General features: G+C 46.0%; 1 protein-coding gene across 8 annotated transcripts in view; it reads right to left on the bottom strand.

Moving 5' to 3' along the window:
* Positions 1 to 24,429, bottom strand: part of fhod3b (formin homology 2 domain containing 3b) — a 724,225-nt gene that overhangs the window by 263,554 nt on the left and 436,242 nt on the right. For all 8 annotated transcript variants that reach the window (XM_085989128.1, XM_085989121.1, XM_085989122.1 and 5 more), the window contains exon 7: positions 18,148 to 18,242. In XM_085989128.1, coding sequence (XP_085845254.1) covers positions 18,148 to 18,242 — 95 coding nt within the window. The remainder of the gene's footprint in view (positions 1 to 18,147; positions 18,243 to 24,429) is intronic.

Here is a 24,429-nt window from a genome sequence, read left to right as displayed (position 1 = left end):
ACTGCCCTCCCAGCAGCAACAGACATCATAGAATCATAGAATCGTACAGCACAGGAGGCGGCCATTCGGCCCATCGAGTCTGCGCCGGCTCTTTCGAAGAGCAATCCAGTTAGTCCCACTCCCCCGCTCTTTCCCCATATCCCTGCAATTTTTTTCTACTTCTAATATTTATCTGATTCCATTTTGGAGGCTACTATTGAATCTGTATCCACCACCCTATCAGGCAGTGCATTCCAAATCCTAACCACTCGTTGCGTAAAAAGGTTTTTCCTGATGTTGCCTCTGGTTCTTTTGCCAATCGCCTTAAAGCTGCGCCCTCTGGTTACATGCTGCTCCTACATTCCTACATAAAGAAAAAAAAATTGCATTTATATAGCGCCTTTCATGACCACCGGACGTCTCAAAGAGCTTTACAGCCAATGAAGTACTTTTGGAATGTTGTCACTGTTGTAATGTGGGACACATGGCAGCCAATTTGCACATAGTCAGCTCCCACAAATAGCAATGTGATAATGACCAGATAATCTGTTTTTTTTGTTATGTTGATGAGGGATAAATATTGGCCAGGACACCGGGGATAACTCCCCTGCTCTTCTTCGAAATAGTGCCATGGGATCTTTTACATCCACCTGAGAGAGCAGAGGGGGCCTCGGTTTAACGTGTCATCCAAAAGACTGCACCTCCGACAGTGCAGTACTCCCTCAGCACTGCACTGGAGTGTCAGCCTAGATTTTTGTGCTCAAGTCCCTGGAGTGGGACTTGAACCCGCAACCTTCTGACTCAAAGGCGAGGGTGTTACCCACCGAGCCGTGTGTGTGTGTGTGTCTTTGAGTGTGTGATCAGTCTTCATAGGCACACATCTGTCTGTGCTTGGTACAATTTCATTGCTGAACAGCCAAGACTGTAGACAAACACTGCGACATGTACTGTGCATTTTTTTTCTTCCCCAGATCCTAAGATACGGCACTCTGTCTCCATCTGAGAACATGAACAACTGAACGAACCCTGCCAGGATTTATACACTGGACCCCCGTCTTGCACACAACTGACCGAGCAACACAACATAGTGTTTTGAGCAGACTAGTCAAAACATACATCCCTTAAGCCGCAAGTTCAAACGATGGAATGCTCCGTAAATATCTGATTAAAGACTAGGCACGGCACTTTATCCATAATCTGCAGCAGAATAACGCCTCCAGGTGCAGTTCATTTCAGTCAGATGGAATTCCAATGTAATGACGACACAGAACTCGCAACACCCCCAGCAGCGTACCAATTCAGGCAGCGTCACTGCACTACAGGCCCAAGCTTGGAGATAGTACCATGGCAGCAGGCAAAACTAACCCGACACAGACCAGGAACCACTACGAGGTCCTTCCGCTCTGAATGGAATAATAGAGCAACAACCACCATCACCACCACTAGGTGTTATAGTAACAAAATGAATCAGGGGATGTGAGGAGGAAAACAGTGAATATAAAAAGTCAAATAGGTAGATTTTGAGGGGGGAGGGGTGTTTGAACGTGGGAAGAGACACAGCTACGCAGAGGGCTTTAAACAAGAGGGCTGCAGAGCGCAGGGGCTCTGTCACTGATGGGGGAGCAGAGGGAGGGGAGATACATTGAAAGCAGACCTATAACGCAGTCTGGGGAACATCTCGGAGACAGGGAGGGGAGAGTTGATTTCAATTATTTTTTCACACATCAAGCTTGGGTTTTAATTTCCTCCAATTATTTTGCATTAAATTCCTTCCGTTCTATTTTAACACCTTGTGGGCTATCTCCCACCCACTTACTTGAATAGGGGTAATGCGCAGCAAATATATTTTGTAGTTTTTTTTCCTTTCAGCTGTCCGGCAACATTTTGAAGGTGGGGGAAAGTATAGAAATTGTGTTTTCACAGGCTGAAAAGCAGGTTTTAAGGGCTTTTGCAGCCAACTTAGTTGAGTCTTTGAAGTTTGAGATTGTCACATCAACTGTGGATGCATTTTTGTGCATGAAAAAGTAAAAGAGATTGTCAAATGAGTAAACACATCCCCGGCACTGGCTGCAATGAGTACGATTTTGAGTACTGTGCGACTGTGGGTTTTTAAACTGTCTCCGCTTGCAGCTGCTACTGTATATAAATTCCAAAAATGTACTCAAATTAGTACCACATTTTCAAGTCACTTTGGGAGATGTTGCTGGAAGCTGAATGACTGTTCCAGATGACCGATCCGGCATTGAAAGGAATGCCCAAGTTAAAAGACCAGAGGGCACTTTTTAAAAATTCACACCCCCTCGCGCTGATCTCCATTCTCTGTGGCTGCCTTCTGCCAATTCAGGTTACGAGGTCATTGGCCCTGCAGAATCTTTCTTCCATTCATTTTGTTGGTGGAAAATGGTGCAGGACTTGTTATCCGCCACACTCAAACCCCCGATAAACGCTCCACACGTGAAACTCGGTGCTGGGAGTGCAAATTCGTCAAAATCTACCCTTGATACCAAACCTATTAATTGCTGAGAAACAGCTTGGCACTTAATAAATCATTGATGCTGAATGGTTGCTCAATATACATCTCACTATTTAATGCCAAATTTGAGGCTGCTTTCAGTCTTTAAAAGTCTAGCACAGGGAGCAGTATTTGGTTTTAAAACGCTTTGATATGAACATAAGAAATAGGAGCAGGAGTCGGCCATTCGGCCCTTTGAGTCTGCTCCGCCATTCAATAAGATCATGGCTGATCTTCTACCTCATCTCCACTTTCCTGCACTATCCCCATACCCCTTAGTATCCAAAAATCTATCAACCTTGGTCTTGAATATACTCAACAACTGATCATCCACAGCTCTCTGGGGTAGAGAATTCCAAAGAATCACAATCCTTTGAGTGAAGAAATTTCTCCTCATCTCAGTCCTAAATGGCCAATCCCCTATCCTGAGACTGTGACCCCTGGTTGTAGACTCACCAGCCAGGGGAAACATCCTTCCAGCATCTACCCCGTCGAGCCCCTTAAGAATTTTACACGTTTCAATGAGATCACCTGTCATTCTTCTAAACTCTCAGGAACATAGGCCTAGTCTACTCAATCTCTCCTCATAGGACAATCCCCCCATCTCAGGAACCAGTGTAGTGAACCTTTGTTGCACTCCCTCTAAAGCAAGTATATCCTTCCTTAGGTAAGGAAATCAAAACTGTACACAATACTCCAGGTCAACAATTCCTTCTAAGCTGCACGGCTGTCTGCATGTCCCGCACAGACCGGGACTGACTTTTCCAATGTTAAATTTTGCACATGCGCGAAACTGTGAATGGGCCACACTGCCCCTTAAAGGGGCTGTGAATCCAAAAAAAATTAGGGGGGGGGGATCATTGCTCCAGGTGCAGTCTCACCAAGGTATAACTACAGCAAGACTTCTTTACTGTTATACTCCAATCCCTTTGTAATAAAAGCCAACATACTATTTGCTTTCCTAATTGCTTGCTGTACCTGCAGGTTAACTTTCAGTGATTCATGTACAAGGACACCCAGGTCCCTCTGAACACCAACATTTCCCAATCTCTCACCATTTAAAAAATATTCTGCTTTGCTACTTTTCCTACCAAAGTGGACAACTTCACATTTCTCCACATTATATTCCATCTGCCACGTTCTTGCCCAATCACTTAACCTGTCTATATCCCTTTACAGCCTCTTTGCGACCTCCTCACAACTTACTTTCCCACCTAGCTTTGCATCATCAGCAAACTTGGATACATTAAGTCATTGAACGCAAAGACTTTTCCAGCTTTACAAATAGAGCAATCTTTTCTTTCACGTAACAGCTGCAAAAATAATTTTCTGCAAATTTCCTCTGATGATTGTTCCAGTGTTGGATTTGTAGACTGTACACGGACAAAGAATATGTCTCAATTCACAACACTCATCGGTTTCCTGATGGTGCTGTGCGTTCCTGCACCGATGTGTTTTTTCATAGCTATGTGAACATGAACATCCACACGCTGCTTTTCACAATCTTGTCTGGCTGAGGCAGCCTGAGCAATCTTCCAGTTCCTAGTGGCCAGTTAGAGAGCAAAAACCAAAAGAAATACCAGGAACAGGGCAGGTGTCTTGTCACCTTAGCCAGGGAATTGCGTGTGGCACACGAGAATCTAAAGGATGCTGGAGCCAAATATTCACAAAAGGCGGGAATGCGTAGCATGAATAATAAAAAGCTGTATTTGAAATACATTTTTAAAAATGCATTCGGTTTAAAATGTATTTGTTTCAGCAGAGATGTCACCCCAGCCATCAAAGAGTTAACCTGAGATATACGCCAAGGAACCATAATCAAAAATTCAACAGAACTGTGACCAAATCTAGGAAGATAAAGTAAATATCCAGCAGGATTTGCACTGTGTGTTTGAGATTCCTGCAGAATTTGTTTATAAACCCCAGAAGAATATAATAGAATCAAGCAGAAATGTTGAGCAAAAGGCACCAGATACATAAATAAACATACATCATGTACAAAGACTTAATCTGTAATTAAACGTTAGCCACATCAATTTGACACCGGGATTCTTTACTCATTGTCTGGCACTTAATCACCAGTTTCTGCAAAATTCCCATTTCATTAATACGTTTGGTGAATAAGCTGAGATTTACTGTGAAGATTAGCTCTCAATCCTCGACTACATCTTGAAAGATTAGCTATTGAATTCCTGTAATAGTGTGATGATATGAGACTAACTCGTTTGCATACCACTTGTACTTATTCGTTTTGTAAATCATTTTCTGCAAACATCTACTGCTGGTGTCAGTGGCATCGCGGGATATGTTTTCCTGCATTTGCTAATGTCAGGGGATAAAGTCCTATCGAACACAAGACACTGTCGACTTTTTCCATAGCCCTGAACTTGCAAATCTGTCTGGTCAATTTAGGCCTGTTCTGTGTTGTTGATGTAACGTACAGTCATGCCATGTTGTTAAGTTATGTACCAGCAGACTGCACATTACCAAACCAGTGGTGATTTCCCCCCCCCCCAGGGACAAACCATTCAGATCAAGCCCCGGGTCTGTCGGAAACGGCACGAAATGAATGGAGCCTCTCTATGACTGCAGATGGCTCTTCCCAGTCACTGACCTCAGCCGTGTGGCTTGGGGCAGAAGGAGGCCCAAAATAGCAAGCCTTTGTTTGGACTCAAAATTGTGCGACAGTTTTAAAAAGGAAACCAATTACTAGATTTATTACACACAAATATGTAACACACATTTTAAAACATATTAAAATGTTGGGGAAACCGTACTTTGCACAAAAGGGTATTCCCAACATACTTTCCTCCCCCTTTCAGAGGAGACTGAATGATGTGGATTAAACAGATTAGCAGAGACCCTTCTGTTCAATTATGGGATGCACCTACATGGATCCAATACCTTTACCAGATTTCAACATTTTACTTGATCTTCAGCTTTACTTCAATGATACTGTGCAACAGCTTCCAGCAAGATGTGAACCTCAGGCCTATAAGTACAGGAGGTCAGGAGGGCAGGCTCCACACTTATCCCTGCAGTGCTAGACTCAGACAGGGGCTAAGAAATAGAAATTAAAACAATATGTGCGATATAAATCTTTAATCAACCTTGTTGTATCAACCTCGTCCTGACATTCCACTCAGTCTTTGGAGATTAGTCAACAGCACTTTGAAAATGGATTAGTTTCCACTACAAGTGGTGCCTTTTGGGAACCAAAAGCAGGTTAAGGTCTCAGAGGAGAAAAATTTACAGTTAGCAAAAGATTATAGACATGGAAATGCTGGGAGCTCAGTCTTTCTTCTTTATAGGTTTTGGCCGCGCTTGTGTTGACTCTCTGTATTTCAATCTCAGTTACTAGTCCCATCAGAAAACAAACAGCAGCAACCGTACAGCAATGTAAAAGGCACACCAACAGCTATTTGCCACTGAAGCTGTGCAGCCTAACCCAAGAACGACTCCTCCGACATAGGGCACTGCGGTTTACCGAGTGTGTGAGGAGGCGAACAGATCAAGCCCCCAAAGTCCTGGTCGCTGAAGGTTCACTGAAAGTGTTTCAAGTTTCTCAGGTAATTCGCCGCACGGTGACTGACCGATTACAGGCACGCAGCCCAAAGAAATGGCACATGGAGAGCCCAAAAACAATGGCAGACGGAGAGCCCAAAAACAACGGCAGATGGAGAGCCCAAAAACAACGGCAGACGGAGAGCCCAAAAACAACGGCAGACGGAGAGCCCAAAAACAACGGCAGACGGAGAGCCCAAAAACAACGGCAGACGGAGAGCCCAAAAACAATGGCAGGCGGAGAGCCCAAAAACAATGGCAGACGGAGAGCCCAAAAACAATGGCAGGCGGAGAGCCCAAAAACAATGGCAGACGGAGAGCCCAAAAACAATGGCAGACGGAGAGCCCAAAAACAATGGCAGACGGAGAGCCCAAAAACAACGGCAGACGGAGAGCCCAAAAACAATGGCAGACGGAGAGCCCAAAAACAATGGCAGACGGAGAGCCCAAAAATTATCTCGATGTAATCGTGCACTATAGGTTTGATGAAAAGCCAACAAAGAGCTTTCAAAAGTTACGCAGAGGACACTTCAGAGCTTATAAATGTGCTGATGGGGTTAAAACAACTCGCATCTATATAGGGCTTCTAACATATAAAAACGTCATAAGGGCCTATTGGCGAAATCAGATGCCGAATCAACGAAGGAGATCTTAGGAGTGGCCAAAAGCTGGGTTTTAAGGAGCGTTTTGGAGGTGGAGAGAGAGGTGGAGGGATTTAGGGAGGGAATTCTAGAATGTGGGGCTTAGGATGTTGCAGGCACGGCTGCCAATGGTGAGTGAAGAGGGGGGAGGGGGAATGTACAAAATGTCAGCATGGGAGGAACAGAGACTCTGGGTGCGTGTAGCATGGGAATAGGTTAGAGAAAGTGGCTTAGGGGGATGAGTTCTGTTTCCTGGGACAAGCACAAGAAGGAAGTTAGGTTGGAAGGGAGTAGGGGGACATGGATAGGGAGGGATATGAGGAATTGTTGGAGACCAAGACCATGGGAGTAAAGAGGCCCGTGAGATGGCAAGGTCAAGGGGGTGGCCTTACCTATGGGTGGGAGAGTTTGTCTGGAGCGAGAGGTTTAGGAAGGACAGGAGAGCAGTGGATTCAGAGGAAAGAGGTCAAGGTGAGCATAGATAAAGATTAAAATCACAGAGGGTGAGGAGTGGCTCAGAGAGGCTGAGGGAGGAAAGGAGGGAAGATACCTTCGAGAAATGCAATGTGGGGCTTGGTTGGGAGGGGGGTGGGGGGGGTTAAACAATGAGGATTTTAAAAGGAGAGGCGAGAGGGGTGGAAGGCAAGGTGGTGGAAAGTATGGTCAGGCAGGGAGGTTTCAGTAAAGGACAAAGGCCTAGAAATTCAGTAGCGCGGCACCAGGGCGCCAAAAGTAGCGCCCCGGAAGTAGTCGTGGCCGCCCGCCGGAAATTCACTTTGCACGCCCCAGAGGGAAGCGCGGCGCTACTGGAGGCGCCCCGCATCCCTCTTGGGGCGCTGCAGCTGAAGATCACGCCACAACGTGCCACAGCGCCACACGCTGCAGCACGGCACGCTGCGGTACTGCAGGCCTTCCTCCCCTTCTTAAAGGGGAGGGGCCTTGTACAGCGCGATCGAGGATCGCGAGTGCCGGCAAAAGAGCCCGGCACCGAGAAGTGCTGGGCTCTTGGAACACAGTTGGCACTCCACCGGTGGGGACGGGCTCAGGAGGCCGGGGACGGCAGCGCGGAGAGGTGCTGGCAGGCGGCCAGCAAAAAAAATGGTCGCCCCCACACCACTCCTTTAATTAGCGCCTCTACCGCCGCAGGTAGGCCCCCTGAACCGGTCGCAAATAGCGCCCGGCGTTAAAGCAGGGGACGCAACTAAATATCGTGATCGGGGCACTGCGCACACCGATGACGTCATCGGTAGCGGCGCAGCGCTAACGGCTAGTGCCACCATTAGCGTCCCGCTAAATTTAGCGGGAGGCGTGGCCAGTGGCTTCCGACCCACTTAGCGCCCTCTTAAGGCGCTAACAGGTGGCGCAGCCCACTGAATTTCTAGGCCAAAGTGTCACCATCCGTGAGCCAAGGTTAAGTAAAAGCCAGGATGTCAACGCAATCAACTACAATACACGTGTGGATGGCAAGGGTCTTGTCGCGAATGAATGGACAGGTGGAGAGGGACGGTGATTGTTGATCTGCTAACAGAGTCCAAGGAGGCAGTGGTGGGTGAGGTGAGTGAGACAGGAAGGAGGTTCGACCCCAGTGGGCATGATGGGTGGGAAGGTCGTAGAGGGAGGAGGATGGGACCGTCGGGATTGCTGCTCACAAGGGGGCAGCAACAAGTGTTTCACTGGGTACAGAGGGAAGCTGTGGGTTTATCCAAGTGGGAGATTCATGTTTGGGACTGCAGCAGGACAGTAGGAAGGCAGAGGAGCACTAATGGGTTAGGGTAGGGATTGTGTCGGAGGGGGGAGAAATAAAAGGTGGCATAGCTATGTGACAGGAAGGGGAGAAAACTGGAGAGAAAGACCAGAGAGAGGAAAAAAAGGAGTTGAAATCATGGGCTCAGGTCCAGCCAGTGGGCAGCCAAAATGCACACGTCCTGGTCATAAATAGAGGACCTTCCCTCTTCCCCCAGAGACACACAGCATCCCCAGTTCATGAAAATAGCCCACTGTTTAGTGAGAGAAAGTCACTGATTACTACATTTACATGTACATGTTGAAAATATTTCCCAGTCCCTTGATCTCTTATGGCCCAGTTGGACTGCAATGTTTCCATCCATGTCACATAGTTTTCACGTTACATCAACATAAAAATGTAGGTTAACTGGGGAGTGAAGTCACTGGCCCCGCTAGGCATCAACATTGGTTGGTAGTTTGGGACCAGCTCAAGGAGATAGTCTGACGAAGATTTGTCTTCATAAACAGTAGCATAATTGCAATTTTGGAACGTTCCCAGGCAGCAACTTTAGAAATTCATTTTTTAAAGTTACGGATTATTCTGTTGGATCTTTGCCAACATTAAAAATGTATCTGCCACTTGAATGGCAGTCAGTGGAGCTGATGGGCAAGAGCTTCACTTACCTGCAAGCAATGCAGTATAACTCCGCACTGGAAACTCTTATTACACTAAGCAGGTATGAGTCAGCCTGACACTGGCACTTGCAGCACAGTGCTATTATAGGTTTCCAATTACTCTGCGCTAGGATTCAGCAGAGATGATGGACATGCAATTGGCTTTCACGTTGCACAGTAACCAGTCATTAGAAAGTGCATCAGACAGCCTGAGTAACTTAACCACTGATTTTTCCAGTTCTCCTTGCCAGAAACGGGAATGAAGAATTTTCCTAGGTCACTTTTTTTTAAATGCATGTGTGATATAGTGAGCAGTACAATTCCACCAATGGGAAATCATGAGGGCAAATGCACATTCTAAGAGCCATTAGTACAGCATTGTGGAGCAACAACACACCACGTTTAGGGAATGATTTATCATTCGGATTGCTAACAAGCTGACATTTTCACCACCTCAGGGGTTTTTTTTAATACAAAATTATAGCACTCGAGCAGAGAAATGAGGCTGTAAGTAGTAAGAGTAAAATTCATGGCATAACCTGCCAAACACTTGTCCTGACTATGTTACCATGAAGGGTACTGATAGTAATTCATACTATAAATGAATCATAGAATAAACCCAGTCACCAACTACATCCCCCTCCCTGGCCACTGTCTGAGGCTGAACCAGACTGTTCACAAACTGGCTGTCCTATTTACCCTGAGCTGAGCTTCCAACACCATAACCTCTCCATCCAGAGCCATCAGAATTCTGCCTCAGAGGCTTTATAGGAGAAAGGGATGAAAATGATGTTACTGTTACAGTTATACAACACTCTGGTTTGGACCCCATTTAGCGCACTGCGTTCAGTTCTGGGCCTCGTTCGCGAATGAATGGACAGGTGGAGAGGGACGGTGATTGTTGATCTGCTAGCAGAGTCCAAGGAGGCAGCGGTGGGCGAGGCGAGTGAGACAGGAAGGAGGTTCGACCCCAGCGGGCATGATGGGTGGACATGGATGCAAACATTGCAGTCCAACTGGGCCATAAGCGAGCAAGGAACTGGGAAATATTTTCAACATGTACATGTAAATGTAGTAATCAGGAAGGATATATTGGCCTTGGAGGGGGTGGAGCACATTTTCACCAGTATGATACCGGGGCTAAAAGGGTTAAATTATGAGAACAGGTTACATAGACTAGGTTTATATTCCCTTGAGTATAGAAAACTAAGGGGTGATCTAATTGAGGTGTTTGAGATGATTAAAGTATTCGATAGGGTAGAGAGAGAAACTATTTCAGAGCCCAGAACAAAGGGGCATTAAAATTAGAGCTCGGCCATTCAGGGGTGATGTCAGGAAGCACTTCTTCACACAAAGGTTAGTGGAAATCTGAAACATTCTCCCCCAAAACTCTGTTGAGGCTGGGGGTCAATTGAGAATGTCAAAACTGAGATTGATAGATTTTGGTTAGGCAAGGGTATTAAGGGGTTACGGGACCAAGGCGGGTAGCTGGAGTTAAGATGCAGAACAGCCATGAATTAATTGAATGGTGAAACAGGCCCGAGGAGCTGAATGGCCTCCTCCTGTTCCTATGTAGAAGAGTAGGATGAATATTTGGTTAAGAAGAAATCAAGAGAGGGAAAAAAAGATTAGATTGAGAGAAAGAAAGAGACAGAACAGGAAAGTAAGAATTTACTACTTGTAGGAATGAGACTTCAGTTTCAATTGTTCCCTTTCTGGGCCAAAGAGGTTGAGCGGCATTGCCGGAACATAAATCTCCTCATTAATAAGGTACTTACGCTGTCAAGTAGAAGCCCTAACTTTCTGCGGCGAGTTTAATTGGCAAGTACTGTGCAAATGCAGCAATTTCTTGAAACCCATGGGGAGGTCGAGGGCGAGCTGCTTTCTTTTTTGCGAGGCTATCGCCGGAGCAGTGCAAATCGTCCAGCAACTTGTGGCGATTCACAACTCACGGCTTATCTCCTCCTCACCACCAGTTGCTGGACAGTCTACACATTAACAACAGCGAGTGCCATTAAACTCGCCTTTATTTTGGATGAAAAACTTTGCCATTATTCTTCCTCCCTAGCCCACGCGTGTGGAATACACCTGGTCAGAGCTGAATTCGGTCGGCTGCAATGTTAGATTGGTGTCCAATAGCATTCGTTCTATTATCTTCAGGGGCCACACAATCACCGTGAAGCTATTATTTTAGAAGCTTCGCCTGTGACCATTCACTTTTTAGTCAAACTGAGTTGGTGCGGGCTCAGGACTGCAAACTGTGTGTGCTGGAAGGAATGAGTTTGATGGGCCAAATAGCTCTTTTGTGTTCCAAACTATTTTATGTTGCCGGTAGCATGGGATTAAAGGCAGTAAGAACAGAGACAGACATAAGTCGGGTCTGTGAGAGGGGTTCCAATTTGTTACTTGTCCTTTCAGGACACTGCATTTTTCAGCAGTCAAGAACACAAGCCTTCAAGGCCCAACATCCCTTTTCGATTACTTCTACAACCAAAACAATTTACATCACAGGAAAAGACACTTACCTTAGGCACTGGTTTCAGTGAGTAGTGTATTTTGTTTCTTTTTACCAATGCTGAAGAATCATAAAACAGCACGTTTGTTGATACTGCCACAGCACACATTAATATATGTAATTAATCTGTTTCCCTAACTCCCCTAAAATGGAAGCACAATCTCAATGTCTTTCATCTAATTGTTCCCTTTGTGATTAAAGTTGATGGCTTCAGTACTTTAAAAAGTTTTTTTTTTTATTGCTGACTGAAAACAATCTACTGGGATGGACTGACGATCTTGTAGGCCTCTATACTGAAGATTGTCTCCTGTCTGAATGATTGTCATTACAAGAAACTTTGTGATATCCGGCACCGACAGGACCGAGCTGTTGCCGTCCCATCAAAACTGCCGGACAAACCAGTGCTAATGTTAAAACATACAGAGCTTTTGAGCTCCGTATCTAGCAACAAACCCTGTTGCTTAGCAACAGCTTCTAAACAGTCGGCCGTAGCTTGCAAGCATCTCTGTAGCTAAGCAACAGCTTTAGCTAGACCTTGCAGAGCCTGACTGGTGGAAAAAAAACAACGAAAAGAAAAAAAACTTACTGAACCGACTCCTGAATTTTGCCGGTGGATCGAGCATTCCGGACAGTTAACCTCCGGATAAACCAAAGTTTCCTGTATTTCAGCCAAATTATCTTCCTTTGAAAATTTTGCAAATTTATCCCTGTTGCAAAATGCCAATATTTCAGGCCAAGACAGGCTTTTAACTTCACGGCTTTATTAAGTGTTTCACAGGCTTTAGAGAGTAAATATTTGGGTGTAAATTCTTTGTACAATTGGCTGCACTGTACAGTGCATGAAATAGCAGCCCTCGGATTGGAACAGCAGTAGACTGTTCAGCCCCTCGAACCTCTTCTACCATTCAATTAGATCCGTACCTCAACCCCATTTACCCGGCTTTGTTCCATTTCCCCGGATACCCTTGCCTAACAAAAATCTATCAATCTCGGTCTTGAAAGCTCCAATTTTCCCAGGATCCACAGCCTTTTGGGGGAGGGAATTCCAGATTTCTGTAATGATCAATAACATGTCATTCTATAGTGGACACTAGGTGGAGCCGTAGAGCTGTGTAGAGCTGTATAGAGCTGTATGTATTAAGACTACACTACCCAGCTGTATGTAGATTAAGACTACATTACCCATGAGGCACTAGGCTACCCACAAGGCAGCAGTCAAGATGGAAGCCTCTACAGATACTGTACCAGTCCACATGTGCTCAATAAAAGTGTCTAGCAAAAGCTAGTTGTGTTCATAATAAGAATGTCTATTTATTAATGAACATAAGAATTTCCACCACCCTGTGTGTGAAAAAGAGCTTCCTGATCTCACTGCTCAACGGCCTGGCTCTAATTTGAAGATTCTGCCCCCTTGTCCTGGATTCCCCCACCAGAGGAAATAGTTTCTCTGTATCTACCCTATCGCATGCTTTTATCATTTTAAATACCTCTATTAGATCACCCCTTAACCTTCTAAACTCAAGAGAATACAAGCCAAGTTTATGCAACCTGTCCTCATAACTTAACTCTAAGCCCTGGTATCATTCCGTTGAATCCATGCTGCACTCCCTCCAAGGCAGATCCTTCCTGGAGTGCGCTGCCTCGAACTGAATGCAGTTCTCTAAATGGGGTCTGACCAAGATTTCATCAAACTCATTTTGTTCTCTGAACACGCTCAACATTTACACTAACAGCTGTTTTTGCTTTACCCACTCACTGGAGGCAATCATCTACTACACAAACATTCCAAGCAACCGCACTGCTACCATTGAACAAGAGATCCAAGCTCGTCGATTAAAGCTGCTTTTATACTAGCGCTCATCTAATCCAGACTCTGGCATTTATACCGGTGCTCGTCTAGAACAGATTCCGGCTGACCGGCATTTATTCTGCTAAATCCATCTCTCTGATCCTGATGGCAGACTTGTAGAGTCAGTTTTTTTTTTTTTTTTTTTTTTGGGAGAGTCTGCTGCTGGGAAAAGGGAGCTGGATTTACCAGTGTAAGCACCGGGAGCCAACTCGCACACAGGTCTCCTGGAATCTGATCCAAGTAAACACCGGCATGGCTTTAGACACACTCTGCAATCACCTCAATCTCAGCAATGAAAGAACCAACTGTTCACTGTTCTGAAAAAGCATCATGTCGCCTGAGATCAGAACATGTTTACATAGCGTTTCCAGAACTCCAATAATGGGTACAGAAGTGTAATTCTACTTTTACACCACAGCCGTCCCCCATCTTTATCAGTGTGGGACAACTTCTTTCAGATATGCACCGATATCTTCCCCATTTTATATTGCAATTTTAGTATTCAATGTGCATCCAAGAAAATGTTCCTTTGATGCCAAACATGGAGGACAAATGCAGTGTACTTACTGTAGAAGAATCAGCTCTGTTGCAAGAGCTCTAGGTTTAAGGGATGAGTTACTATGCTGTTCTAAAATATTTCAAATTGCAACTGAAGTAGGCTGGAGCTGTTGCACACTGCAAAAATATCCCTGTTTCCGATAATTTTTTCAATGAGTTTTCTGGTTTATGTCCCCGATTTGCTGATTCAGAGATGGAGGTCTGGCCAAATCGCTTTAGTCCGGAATAAATCTTACTGATTAAAAGGCAAGGTCTTGTTGGATATGGCCCCACATCAGAACACAGAAGCACCTTTGGTTGCACAGTGTTCCATTACGTCTGCCTATGAGGCAGAGGGTAGAGGCACACTATCAAATGAGGTTCAATGGACATTTTCTATATTTGCCTTGCCCTCTAACTACCTCCTCTTTATTATTCTCGGATAAGAGGGAAAAGGTCAAGATGACGGTTCCAGGCCATTGCTGATGTTGCTGCTTGGTATGCAAGACAATCTCTGGTTTTCTCTCTCTTGTCCTGTTAGTAGATACCCTGCTTTCACTTGGCACTTTTCCATCACATGAACTGGTTGAGATGACTAAGGCTAGTTGCCGAAACCATCGTACCCCATCACGACAGGATAGACTAATGCAGCGCGCCACTAGCTACCTAAATATTCTGCACAAATTGTTGTTCTCAGAGAGCAGTTGTTATTCAATTCAATACTTTTCCTCCCCCTTTTCCTTTTCTTTCTATCCCTCCCCGACTGCTCTCTCCTGTCATCGTGCCTCCTTTCATCGCTCCTCTCTCAGATACACTGCCCTCCCAAATCTCTACCCCAATCCTTCATTACTCTTTGACCTTCCTACTCTCCTGCTGCCGTCCCAGGTTCGACTCCCTCTTAGATAACATACAGCGTCCCTCTGTGCCTCTCTTGGCATCCTACGAAGGGCCCATCGAGGCATTTGTTGCTGTCTCCTTATGAGCAGCAACCCCAACAGTCCCATTCTACTCTCTCGCCGACCTTCTTGTACAGCGTGCCCACTGGGGGCTAATCTAGCCAATCTCCTCCCCGTCCAACTCATTCCCCGCCCCCCATCTAACTTATCCCCCCCAGTGCTGACCCCTGTGGATGCTGGCAGTGGGGCAGCCATCACCGACCCTCTTGGCATCTCCCTCCGGAATGTCCGTTCACTTGCGAACAAGGCCCTTGCCATCCATGAGCTTATCGTGGATGATTGCATCGACATCATAGCCCTGAAGGAAACTTGGTTGAGGGGTGATGACACCTTACCCTTAACTGAAGCTTCCCCGCCTGGCTATACTCTCCACCACTTGCCCCGCTCAGACCGCCGTGGTGGCGGTGTGGCTCTCCTTACCAAATCACACCCTGGTCTGTCCCCCTATTCCTCCGGCACTTTCTCCTCCTTTGAGCATCTCACCTTGCTCCACCCCTCTCACCTCATTTAAAATTCTTGTTCTCTACCGCCCACCCAAGTACCATAAAAATGTTATTACCTAGCTATCTTCACTGCTTTCCTCCCTCGGCCTCTGTACCGAACGACTTCTCATCCTCGGTAATTTCAACCTCCATCTCCATTCATCATGCTCTCTCTCCTGAGTTCACTAGCCTCCTATCCTCCCTTAATCTCTCCCTCCATGTAAACTCCCCAACCCATATTCACGGCCACCCCCTCGACCTTGCCATCTCTCGTGGCCTCGCTACTCCCATCGTGTCAATCGCAGATAAGGCCATCTCTGATCACTTCCTCGTATCGCTCTCCACCTACATTCCCCTTCGACCCCCCGCACCCACCTCCAACCCTACTTCCTTCTGTGTCCGCCCCCAGAAAAGACTCTCTCCCAACTCTCTTACAACTGCACTTATGAAATCCCAACTCTCCAGCCTTTGGCCCTCCATTCACCACGACATTTCTGCAGCTACCGATCTGCTCAACCACAGCCTCACCACCACCACCACCTTTGATGCCCTAGTCCATATTAAAACAATTGCTCTCTCTCACCCTGGCCACTCCCCCAAGGGACGCAGACTTGAATGGATATAGCGGACAACTAGTTTAGCCATTCACTGCCAGATCTGGCTGGACCACAAAGCTTTATCGGGCCCTGCTCTTATCTGCCAAAATTGCTCACTATTCCAGAATCATTCTGGAATGCAAAGATAAACCCCGGCTTCTATTCTCCACTGCTAACCGTCTTCTTAAACCCCTCTCCCCTGTCTCCTCCAGCCTCACCTCCGACAAGTGTGATGAGCTCATGGACTTCTTTGTCTCTAAGATTGAGACCATCCGTTCAGCTGCCTCTGCCACTTCCCTTCCTTCCCCTAGCCCACCGGGCCAAACTTACTCTAAAGTTCCCCCCTGCACTAGCCTTGAACTCACATCTTTCTCCAGTTTCTCGCCAATCTCCCTCATGACCACTCCGCGCTCATCTTGTCCATGAGACCCACTTCCTGCTCCCTCAACCCTATTCCCACCAAACTGCTGACCACCCAACTTATTTTACTGGCTCCCATGTTAGCAGGTTTCTCTCCTCAGGTACTGTTACCCTCTCCCTCAAATCTGCCGTCATCACACCTCTCCTCAAAAAACTAACCCTTGACCACTCCGTCCTTGCAAACTACCGCCCTATCCCCAACCTCCCTTTCCTCTCTAAAGTCCTTGAACGTGTTGTTGCCTCCCAAATCCATGCCCGATATCTTTCCCGCAACTCCATGTTTGAATCCCTCCAATCAGGTTTCTGCCCTTGCCACAGTACCGAAACTGCTCTCATCAAAGTCACAAATGACATCCTTTGTGACTGTGACAAAGATAAACGATCCCTCCTCGTCCTTCTTGACTGGTCTGCTGCCTTCGACACGGTTGACCACTCCATCCTTTTCCAACACCTCTCCTCCATCGTCCAGCTGGGTGGGACTACACTCACCTGGTTCCATTCTTATCTATCTAATCGTTGCCAGAGTATCACCTGCAATGGCTTCTCTTCCCGCTCCCGCATCATTACCTCTGGTGTCCCCCAACGATCTATCCTTGGCTCCCTCCTATTTCTCATCTACATGTTGCTCCTTGGTGACATCATCCGAAAATACAGCATCAGTTTCCACATGTATGCTGATGACACTCAGCTCTACCTCACCACCACTTCTCTCAAACCCTCCACGGTCTCTAAATTGTCAGACTGCTTGTCTGACATGCAGTTCTGGATGAGCAGAAATTTTCTCCAATAAAATATTGGGAAGACCAAAGCCATTGTTTTCAGTCCCCACCACTGACTTAATCCCTCTCCCTATCATCTGTCTGAGGCTGAACCACACTGTTCACAACTTTGGTGTCATATTTGACCCTGAAATGAGCTTCCAACCACATATCTGTGGCATAACTAAGACCGCCTATTTCCACCTCTAACATCGCCCATCTCCGCACTTGCCTCAGCTGATCCGCTGCTGAAACCCTCATCCATGCCTTTGTTACCTCTAGACTTGACTATTCCAACGCACTCCTGGCTGGCCTCCCACATTCCACCCTACGCAAATTTGAGGTCATCCAAAACTTGGCTGCCCGTGTCCTAACACGCACCATGTCCTGTTCACCCTTCACCCCTGCACTCATGGACCTACACTGGCTCCCGGTTAAGCAGCGCCTCGATTTCAAAACTATCATCCTGGTTTTCAAATCCCTCCATGGCCTCACCCCTCCCCATCTCTGTAACCTCCTTCAGCCCCACAACCCTTCCCCTTAACCACCGAGATATCTGCGCTCCTCTAATTCTGCCCTCTTGAACATCCCTGATTATAGTCGTTCAACCATTGGAGGCCGTGCCTTCTGTTGCCTAGGCCCTAAGCTCTGGAATTCCCTGCCTAAACCTCTCCGCCTCTCTACCTCTCTTTCCTCCTTTAAGACACTCCTTGAAACCTACCTCTTTGACCAAGCTATTGGTCACCTGCCCTAATTTCTCCTTATGTGGCTCGGTGTCAAATTTTGTGTCTTATAAAACTCCTGTGAAGCGCCTTGGGACGTTTTACTATGCTAAAGGCGCTATATAAATACAAGTAGTTATTGTTATGATTCAAATACACAATGAGGTCGTACGACTTGTGTTACTCATATTTTCCACTGTTCTTATTTCTGCTTACCTTTGACCCTATGAGTGTGTAGAGCCATTGGATAGTTTCATCGTGGCCTATCACCCCATTCATCCCATCGACATACAGCATAATCTGGCCAAGAGCTGCAGAAACAAAAAGGGTTGCACTTATTAAAGATCCAACCTTGGAGCTGCATGAACAGTTGGTGTCTCAGAAACATAACCACAATTGTTGTCAAATATTAAAACAACAAGCATTATTTCATCGATTCTCAGACGGACGATGATTCTTTAAGGTGTATCCAGTGTTGTGAACTATCATTCAATAATAAACTATTAACTATTCGCTAATTAAGAATATTTAGATTTCTGGATCACAACCCTCGCAAACATTTTAGTTTAAGTTACAGAAAGTCCTTTGTGCTGCTCCGATAGCTCAGTGGTTAGGTGCAGTGTTACAGAGCAAGTTATACAGACCATAAATGTCTCAGATACGATCCATGGCCTTGGCTGGATAAACCAATTTTAGCTGGATCAGAGGCAAGGGCAGAACATTTGGTTCGTTACAGAGCAGCAGTGTTGGGGTTACCCTAACCCTAAACCGAATGCAAACTCAATGTCAGCTGGAGGGATCGTGGATCTAAGACCCAGCCTTGACTGGCATATGGAATCAACTGCTCTAGAGTTGGGATCCAGGTGGAGCACTCCATCTCGTAGGAATAAATCCTAGGAACATTTGTCCTGCTTCTTAGCAATAGACAATCGCAGAACAGGATTAACAATGGGCACGGAGATGTCATTGGAATGGCCTTGAAACTGAAGGTATACCCTTCGGAGGGGGAAGGAGAGAGATGGGGGTGGGTGGTGAGAGAAGAGAGAGAGTAAAACTTAACTGTCGTAGTCATGGAAATTGGATAAGGTTGCCCAATTTCCTTTAGGTGTACACCAAGCAACTTATAGCTCCGAGGCAGAGTCAGAGTGCTGTGTGCACCCCTTCACATCAGCCTCCAATATTAGATGTAGACAAAGAAAATGTCAGTCCTGATATTTGGAGAAGTTTTTAAATTGAGCGACCTCAGCAAGGAGTACAAGACACCATCAAGAGTGAAAGGAGTACGAATGAAGACAAGACAACTTTTTTTTAAAAAGCAATTAAATAATGCAAGCGTTGGTTTTAAAAGCTTGCAAATTGTCGAAGGGCAGAATCAGCCAGCTAAGGAGTTCACAGTTTTAAGGGAAAGGGTGAACTTTGATTGGTTCTGATGTGACAACTCTCGATTTCTATATCGAGAGGAGGAACAGTGCATACAATGGCATATTGAAAGCTTAAGAGGAACAGGAGAGGAAAGTTTGAAAGAGCAACCATACCAGTTGCTGTGGAGGAAAGCATGTTTGTCAGTTTAGTGCAGCCAGTGACTCTCCTCAGAAATCCAACAACTGACCACACAGGTGCAGAAATTGAGCATCCAGAAATAACAGCCTTTAATTCTAATTTTGACACCTGTTGCATAGGACTGGAAAAATGCTGAGTTTGAATTTCAAGTCATGGGGAAAAAAATCCACAAGGAACAGGCATAATCTTCAAAAATACAACAGATATTATGCAGAACAGGGGTATAGGCCCAGGGAGAGATGGATATAATTACACTTCTGTTCAGAAAACCATTTGTAATTATCTTTTCACACTGGAGTACTTAAAATGCAATCAAGCCCTCTTGGTTAAACCCAGTCTTGGCAGATCAAATAGTTTCTGTCAAATTCGTTGGTAGCTGGTGCCAATCTCCAACAGGTGACATTTTTTAACCCTTTCTGCGCAGCGTTAGTTTCAGATAAATACTGGCAACAAGCTGAGATTCCAAAGATTTGTCCAACTGCCTAGACCCTCTATTTCTCTTATTTAGTGTTTTGAACTAAGGTATTCTATTTACCCTTTAACAAAGCTTTTAGCTGTCGAGAGGAACACAATGATTGTCCTCCATCCATGATCCTGAACAGACGTTTGCAGACAATATTCCACGGTGATCGCTGCAGGCCTCTTAATACCCGGCCTGCAAAACTGCACTCGACGGATGGCATTTAATAATCTGCAGGAAGGAAGGTTTTAATCTCGAAGCCTAGTTTGTTTTGTGATTTGTAGCAAAACAAAATTTAAAATGACAAATCTACATTGAGTAGACCTCCCTGAATTGTAGCGAGAAAGGAGGAACAAATGTTCTGGGAAATTTTGAAGCAAAATTGGAAAGGCAAGGAGCTGCAACGAAGATTTCCCTCCAACCTGCAAAATGTATTGGGGAGAACCATACACGTCAACCTAGAAAACTAGCAAAAGCGGACAATCAGGATTTTTTTTTAAATATTCGTTCATGGGATCTGGGCATCACTGGCAAGGCCAGCTTTACTGCCCATCCCTAATTGCCCTTGAGAGAGTGGTGGTGAGCCGCCTTCTTGAACCGCTGCAGTCCGTGTGGTGAGGGTACTCCCACAGTGCTGTTAGGGAGGGAGCTTCAGGATTTTGACCCAGCGACGATGAAGGAACGGCGATATATTTCCAAGTCAGGAGGGTGTATGACTTGGAGGGGAACTTGGAGGTGGTGGTGTTCCCATGCGCCTGCTGCCCTTGTCCTTCTAGGTGGAGGAGGTCGCGGGTTTGGGAGGTGCTGCCGAAGAAGCCTTGGCGAGTTGCTGCAGTGCATCTTGTAGATGGTACACACTGCAGCCACGGTACGCTGGTGGTGGAGCGAGTGAATGTTTAAGGTGGTGAATCACAGAATCACAGAAACCCCACAGTGCAGATAGAGGCCATTTCGGCCCATCGAGCCTGCACCGACACATATCCCACCCGATCCCCGTAACCCCTACACCAACACATATCCCACCCTATCCCCATAAGTAGGCTGCTTTGTCCTGGATGGTGTCGAGTTTCTTGAGTGTTGTTGGAGTTGCACTCATCCAGGCAAGTGAAGAGTATTCCATCACATTCCCAACTTGTGTCTTGTAGATGGTGGAAAGGCTTTGGGGAGTCAGGAGGCGAGACACTCGCTGCAGAATACCCAGTCTCTGACCTGCTCTTGTTGCCGCAGTAAGTCACAATTTACAGCTTATAAATCTAAAAAAAGACAAAACAAGATGATATCTGGGTCTTCAAAAGACCAACCAGATCATCACTTCACCCCTCAATCCACCCAGTTCATAATGACCCTCTTTTTGCTCTCCCCTTCAGTTCCAACATGCTGTCCTGCCAATTCACTTCAAGTTAGTACTCTTCTTGCCTCTATGCAAGCTGGCACTCTTATTCTTGCTCCAACCCACTCGGTTCATGCTGCCACTGTTTCTCTCCCCCCCGCCCCACCCAACTCAAGGGGTTTCTCTTTCTCCCCCCTTTCTCAGTTCACGCTGCCATGCACTCTCTCTCGCACCTCCCCTACTTCAGCTAACAGTCTTCTTCCCCACCCCACCAGTTAATGCTGGCACTTCCCTTCCTTCCCCACCTTAAAGAGACACTTCTATTCTCTTACCTTCTCCCCTCCTCGAAAGGCACCACTCCCAGCTCCTGCCTCTCAATTTCATGGCCTTCCAATCCCCTTTCCTTTCCTCTTCATTTTATCATTTAATGCCATCCATTTCCCCCTTTCCCTTTCATTGCTATCCATTTCCCACTTCCGTTGCCATTCACGTCTCCATTTCCTTTCTCTCCTTCATTGCCTCTCTCCTCCGCACCACTCCTACCTGAGCCCCGATCAAGTAATTCCAGCTCCGACGTACTGTTTGTGAGAATTCCCACTTACACTGTGCAGGGCCCATAAAATAGGAACAGGAGGAGGCCATTCAGCCCCTCGCACCTGTTCCGCCATTCAATTAGATCATGGCCGATCCCTTCCATTAATAGGTATGCAGCACTAAGAGGAGAGGGCCTAGTCTGTCAACAAACCATGACACCAGGACCATCAACCCATGAAATACTGAAGGGCAGCGTGTATAAGTAATAGAAATATAGAAGATAGGAGCAGGAGTAGGGAACATTCGGCCGCTCAAGCCTGCTCCGTCATTTAATGAGATCATGGCTGATCATCCAAATTCAGTACCGTTTCCCGGCTTTCTCCCCATATTCCTTGATCCATTTAGCCTTAAGAAATATATCTAACTCCTTCTTGAATATATTTAATGAATTAGCCTCAACTGCCTTCTGTGGTAGAGAATTCCACAGGTTCACCACTCTCTGGGTGAAGAAATTCCCTCCTCACCTCTGTCCTAAATGGCTTACCCCTTATCTTTAGACTGTGACCCCTGGTTCTGGACTCCCCCGCCATCGGGAACATCCTTCCTGCATCTAGTCCTGTTAGAATTTTATAAGTTTCAATGAGATCCCCTCTCATTCTTCAAAACTCCAGCGAATATAAGCCCAATCGACCTAATCTCTCCTCATACGTCATTCCTGCCATCCCAGGTATCAGTCTGGTGAATGTTCGCTGCACTCCCTCCATGGCAAGAACATCCTTCCTCAGATGAGGCAACCAAAATTGCACACAATACTCAAGGTGTGGTCTCACCAAGGCCCTGTACAACTACAGCAAGATATCCTTGTTCCTGTACTCGAATCCTCTCGCTACGAAGGCCAACATACTATTTGCCTTCTTAACCGCCTGCTGCACCTGCATGCTTACCTTCAGCGACTGGTGCACAAGGACACCCAGGTCTCGTTGCACTTCCCCTCCTCCCAATCTATTGCCGTTCAGATAATAATCTGCCTTCCTGTTTTTGCCACCAAAGTGGATAACCTCGCATTTATCCACATTATATTGCATCTGCCATACATCTGCCCAATCACCCAACCTGTCCAAATCATACTGGAGTTTCTTGGCATCCTCATCACAGCATACACGCCCACCCAGCTTTGTGTCGTCTGCAAACTTGGAGATATTACATCTAGTTCCCTTGTCTAGATCATTAATATATATTGTGAATCCCCCCCACCACTTGCAATCAAAGATGGAAAATTCTGCCCACAATGTTTAACATAGATCCCAAGTTAAGTTAACGAATGATTAACAGCTGTTTTGGAGAATGTGGCTATAAAACTCCAGGGTCGGAAGACAGTCTGGATATACTTGCGAATAATCTTTATATCTAATGCTGATACAATTCATGCAACATGGCTGTGTAAAGATATTAGCTGTATATAAATTCATCAGAATGACACAAACTGGGATTTACAGCATCTGAGTCTCAGCAGAGATCACGCAGTGCAGTAATTCTACGCGTTATGTAAGCAGTCGCACTCTTTCCTGGCTTACCACCGCCCCCCCCCGCCATCTGTTCCCAGGTTCTTGGTCCTTTCCTCCCCCTCTCATGTCCTCATGAACGAGGAGAAGCAATATAAACGAAAGGGTGCAATTATAAAGGGGGTGCATGAACAGAGAGGCCTGGGGGTATGTGTGCACAAATCATTGAAGGTGGCAGGGCAGGTTCAGAAAGTGGTTAAAAAAGCTTACAGGATCCTAGGCTTTTGAAATAAAGCATAGAGTACAAAAGCAAGGAAGTTAGGAAGAACCCTTATAAAACACTAGTTTTCCCTGAACAGGAGTATTGTGTCTAATTCTGGGCACCGCACTTTAGGAAGGATGTGAAGGCCTTAGAGAGGGTGCAGAAAAGATTTACAAGAATGGTTCCAGGGATGAGGGACTTCAGTTACGTGGATAGACTGGAGAAGCTGGGGTTGTTCTCCTTAGAGCAGAGAAGGTTGAGAGGAGATTTGATAGAGGTGTTCAAAATCATGAGGGGGCTAGACAGAGTAGATAGAGAGAAACTGTTCCCCATTGGCGGAAGGGTCGAGAACCAGAGGACACAGATTTAAGGTGATTGGCAGAAGAACCAAAGGCGACATGAGGAAAAACTTTTTTATGCAGCGAGTGGTCAGGATCTGGAATGCACTGCCTGAAAGGGTGGTAGAGGCAGATTCAATCGTGGCTTTCAAAATGGAATTAGATAAATACCTGAAGGAAAAAATTTGCAGGGCTACAGAGAAAGGGCGGGGGAGTGGGACTAGCTGAAGTGCTCTTGCAGAGAGCTGGCATGGGCTCGATGGGCCGAATGGCCTCCTTCTGTGCTGTAACCATTCTATGATTCTATTCTGTATTGACAATAACTCTTCTCTGCTTCTGCTCATTCTCTAGATAAATAGAGTGAGTGTTGCTCTAGAGGAAGTGGAGTTTATCTACACACCTTAGCACTTCTGTCTATTCCATATCTATGAAGGACCTTTCCATTTCTCCAACAGAGCAGAACGTTCATAACTATCCTTATATGGATTTGTCTGATCAAACGGCAGATATTT

The sequence above is a fragment of the Somniosus microcephalus genome, chromosome 5 (genome assembly GCF_052327205.1).
Source record: "Somniosus microcephalus isolate GS21.2 chromosome 5, FLI_Smic_1.0, whole genome shotgun sequence".
NCBI classification, from domain to species: Eukaryota; Metazoa; Chordata; class Chondrichthyes; order Squaliformes; family Somniosidae; genus Somniosus; species Somniosus microcephalus.
This window is presented reverse-complemented; position numbering and strand designations above follow the sequence as displayed.